General features: G+C 46.8%; 1 protein-coding gene across 1 annotated transcript; it reads left to right on the top strand.

Moving 5' to 3' along the window:
• The first annotated feature begins 477 nt into the window (after positions 1-477).
• On the top strand, positions 478-3,361 carry LOC133936629 (uncharacterized). Its single transcript, XM_062381340.1, has 3 exons — positions 478-584; positions 1,645-2,286; positions 2,474-3,361. The coding sequence occupies exons 1-3, from the start codon at positions 536-538 to the stop codon at positions 2,962-2,964; spliced, it is 1,182 nt and encodes a 393-aa protein (XP_062237324.1). The 5' UTR covers positions 478-535; the 3' UTR covers positions 2,965-3,361.
• Positions 3,362-4,378: the final 1,017 nt, after the last annotated feature.

The raw sequence follows: 4,378 nt of genomic DNA on the forward strand, positions 1-4,378 counted from the left end.
TTGAGATACCTCCTTTGCAATAAATTACTATACAATTTCTAAATATCTCTTAATGGATCTCCTCCCATGAACATAAAGGACGTGTTAGTCCAGTGTAACCCTGTGAGACTCCTGAGACCTTGTGGGAGTGGTCTGTTAATGGTTTCCACTGTTGTCCAGCATTTACCCCTAATGTCAATACATCAATATCTCAATTTATCATGGACTGACTGGGTTGAAGTATTTGTATTCCCAGGTACAAATGATTTTAGGAGGTCATACAATTCTTTATTCTATTTTTCTTTATTTATTTTATACAGATTTCCCTTTTTATTCATTTTGCTTCTACAATATCATTTATTCCACTCTTTTTCTAAATTATTTAAACTCTGCTTTCAGACTTTAAACGGTGTTTTTTGTATTATTATCTATTTGTAGAATTTGTCCTTTATTTGATGAATTTTGGCTGGGCTCGCCTAACCGGAAGTACGTCACGCGTCGCCCTGCGTCACCCGGAAGTGAGGAGCGTTTGTTTACATTTCTGCAGCGCGTCGAGATGAATCCTCCGATGATCAACTCCACAAACTCCGTGTCGACCACAAGAAGTAAGAGGAGCACGAGCCGCCGACATGTTGTGTTCTGCTGCTCGTCACACAGCAGGGGGTCATGTAGCTAGGGCTGCTAGCTGCTAGATGCTAACGGTAGCTTCCGGATGTTGTTGGCAGAAGGCGGAAATGCCTCAGGTTCTGGGCTTTTACAGCCGGCGAATAGTTTATTGATCTGTATAATTCTAGTTTATATCAATATTAACTTCCCAGTAGCACATGAGCCCCTTGTTGTGGTGCGATGATAGAGTTATACTGGATGTGTCTGAGTTAGCATGTTAGCTAGCATGTCTGCCTCACAGGTGGAGATGTGAGCTAACAACCTCTCTCTGATGTTACAGTCAGGATTTGACTTCTGCTAAAGATGCACATGAAATCAAACTGTGAACCTACGAACCTGCAGAACAGCTCTGGGGTCAGTGAACTGGTGAATCCTGACAGGTCCATGCTCACAGAGCTGTCATTATTAGACAGTAAAGTATTGTAATAATGCAGATGCCTATTAATGTGTCACTGCTGGAGATAGATTCTCACAGTTCAAACACTTCTAAATACACCAGTTTATTAAGAACACCCGGCTTAAGTGAATACAATCTAATAGATAGATACTTTATTGAGTCTGAGGGAGATGTAGGCATCAAGTTTCACATAGAACAGTCAAACACAGGAATAATACAAGTGGGATGAAAGTCTAACCACCAGAAGTACTACAAACCTGTCAGTGTAGTGAAGTATCTGCTAATGGAGATATTGACGGTACAAATATTTTGTGTTTAAGTTGATTGAAAGACAAATTTGAAGATAAATAACTGAAGCTATACAAAGTTGTGCATAATACAGCAATTCTGCAGTAAATCTTTTCCTCTTGAACGTTTCAGTTTAATCGTTTTCATGTTGTATGACATCTTAAATTAGAATCGACCCCTCAGACTTTAATAAATCCTAAAAACTCTAACCCCGATAAAGTCAGGACTTACTGCGTATCCACTTGCTTGCTGTAAACAACATGTGTTTATGTATTAAGAGCATTTGAACGACCCATTGAAACCTCTCTGTGCAGGGAAGCGAGAGGCGGAGCGCTCTGTGAACTGGACGGTGGAGGAAACTCAGGTGCTGCTCTGCGCCTGGAGCGACGAGCGGGTCCAGAAGAGCCTGGCAGAGAACCTCCGCAACCGCCATGTCTTCAAACACCTCTCGGCCCGCATGAGTGAAATGGGTTTCGCCCGGAGTCCGCACCAGTGCCGGCTGCGGGTGAAAACTCTCAAGGCCAATTACGTGAGGGCCAAACTCCAGCGGAGTGTCAACAGCCCGCAGCAGTGCACTTTTAAATACTTTGCCGAGATGGACGCCGTGTTGGGACGGAGGTCGGCGGGAGGAGAGGGGGGGTCGCTGTTGTTTGCCTCTTCGGAACAGTCAGCGGACGCCATCGACAGGACAGGAAGTGTCCCACACGATTTTAACTCTAGCACTGAGATGGGGGGGCACCATTTTGGTCCTTTGGGGCGGACAGGGCGACAGCGCTCGAGCTCTCTGGAGCTGAGAGGCGCTCGTCCGTCCTGGCAGCTGAACTCCGAGGTCAAGTTGGAGGAGCGAGAAGATTCAGAGGACGACTTTGAGTTCACAGACGCAGGATTCTCACAATGTCCGAGAGAGAGAGCCCGACCAGTTTATCTGGAATCACCTGTTCATTTTGCAATAAGTGGTATGTGGTGATTATCACATTAAGTATATTAACACCCATTTTATTACGTTGTTAGAATTGTTTGCTTACTCACGATAAAGTATTAATTTCTTCTCTTAATATTATCATAGACAAGGAAGTGTACTTTAAGATATTCTTCTCAATACTAGTCTCACACCCGGCTCTGGTTTTTATTTCCCTGTGTCAGGTTCTCCAGTGGAAACCAGCTTTAGCACTCCTTCCCTACCTGTGGTGCTCCCTCCACCATCTCCTCCTCTTATCCAGCCCGCCGCCTCTCCACTTCCTGCCCCACCAGATCCTAACGCCCTCCCCACTTCTGGCCGCCGTCACCTTGAGTCCCCCCGCCTGGAGCCCATCCTCAAGCACCTGCTGGAGAGCTTCCAGCGGCTGGTGTCGGACACCCGGGGCCTGCTGGTGCAGCTGGAGAGCCAGCGGCAGGAGCAGGCCCGCTGGCACCAGGAGCTCCTGACCCAGTGGCTGGAGCGAGAGGAGCGTCGGCAGAGGGAGACGGCGGAGAGGGAGGAGAGGAGGGAGAAGGCTCGCATGGAGCACGAGATCCGAGTCCTGGAGCTCCTCACCAGTCTGGGCAGAGAGCGTGGCTGTAAATGTGGAGGCAGCCAGACTGCACCAGAGGCAGCGACTGGTCCCAGTCACAACTCGGACAGAAACAGAAACTAGGTTGTTGAGGATTTATTTTAATGTTTGACCCAAAGAGGGGAAGAGGTGAGATCAGGTGGAACCAAATAACGGCTCAGATCATGCAAACCACCACGTTGAGGGCAGATTGGTTCACACTCCAGGATGTTCCTCCTGATCTGCCAGTCACCGACTAATTTTAGCAAAACCCCCCAAACCTGCACTGAACTCACAACGACAGCAAGACAGCAGGTCGTGTCCCGTGAACCAGATGAACTCTGTGTTCGGACTGAGATTTACACAGGACCCCAAAACATGACAAAGAGCGTCACACCAGCCGACAGCAGGTGGGTGGTTTGTCTCCCTGGACCCTGGAACCAATTGTAATTTAATCTTTTCAATGCACTTTAAGAGAAATAAAAACCTCGATATTTTTCAACTGTTTGCTCTCCAGTGGCGTCTGTTTGAATGGTTCTTTGCTCTCCATCTGGAACCTGACGCTGGGCTGTGACCCCTGTTGAACACATGGGAAACATGCAGCATTACAGCATTACAGGTGCTATTATGGGAATATAGCACAAACCTGAAGTCTGTGTTTGTTTATGTCCGTTTCAGGAACATTTCAAATCCATGTCACGGTTACGTCAGGGTCCTCAAACACACTCCTCACATTCCAGTCGGGCTCTGTTTCCATACGAGTGAACAGCTGAGGCTTTAAGTCCCGTCACATGTTGACAAATCCACACTGCGTGATTTGAGCTGTTAAAGCTTCAGTGGTATAAACAAACAAGCTACACAGGAATACCCCCCCCCCTCCCTTTCTGTGTTTCCCTCACATTTAAAATGCAGTTTAGTAAACCCCCGGGCCGTAGCTGAACAGACAAACTTGAATCCATCACTCGACTATTCAACACGAGCCCCCCCCACCGAGGTGCCGAGTGTGAACGAGCTGAAATGGAACAGCCCCACTTCCATTAACTTTGGAAATGCTGAAACCAGATTGTAATCTACACTGGTCAGGGTGGTATTGTGTCATAGGCCTGGAAACCAGACCAGTCAGCAAACTCATGTTTATCCCCCCCCCCCCCCCGCTCCTCATTCAGACAGGGTTCCATTCGTCCTGAGACGGGTTGGACCAATCACAGCTATCTATCTATGATGCCTGCCAGCCATCACTCTTTGAGCTGCTAAAGCATTTCACTTAAAAACAAAGATGGCTGCTTCTTATGTTGACAGGTCTGTTAAATATTCTACTGAAAGTATTTAACTAACAACAAACTTTATATTGTTGTTGATTTGCCTTTCGTTGCTCTGGTTGTTTTCGTCTCTCCAGTTTCATGCAGGGACATTTTGCTCTGTGACTTTTGACTGAGCCTCTTTAAATCTGATGGCAGAGTAATTGTGTAACACGGTCACTAAAGTTAAACTCCACTCAAAAGCCGCGCTGTAATTTGGC

The sequence above is a fragment of the Platichthys flesus genome, chromosome 3 (genome assembly GCF_949316205.1).
Source record: "Platichthys flesus chromosome 3, fPlaFle2.1, whole genome shotgun sequence".
NCBI classification, from domain to species: Eukaryota; Metazoa; Chordata; class Actinopteri; order Pleuronectiformes; family Pleuronectidae; genus Platichthys; species Platichthys flesus.

Coding starts and splice junctions, on each gene's coding strand:
- LOC133936629 (XM_062381340.1), top strand. CDS start 536: ATGAATCCTCCGATGATCAACTCCACAAACTCCGTGTCGACCACAAGA. Junction 585..1,644: donor CTCCGTGTCGACCACAAGAA/GTAAGAGGAGCA, acceptor CTCTCTGTGCAG/GGAAGCGAGAGGCGGAGCGC. Junction 2,287..2,473: donor TGTTCATTTTGCAATAAGTG/GTATGTGGTGAT, acceptor TCCCTGTGTCAG/GTTCTCCAGTGGAAACCAGC.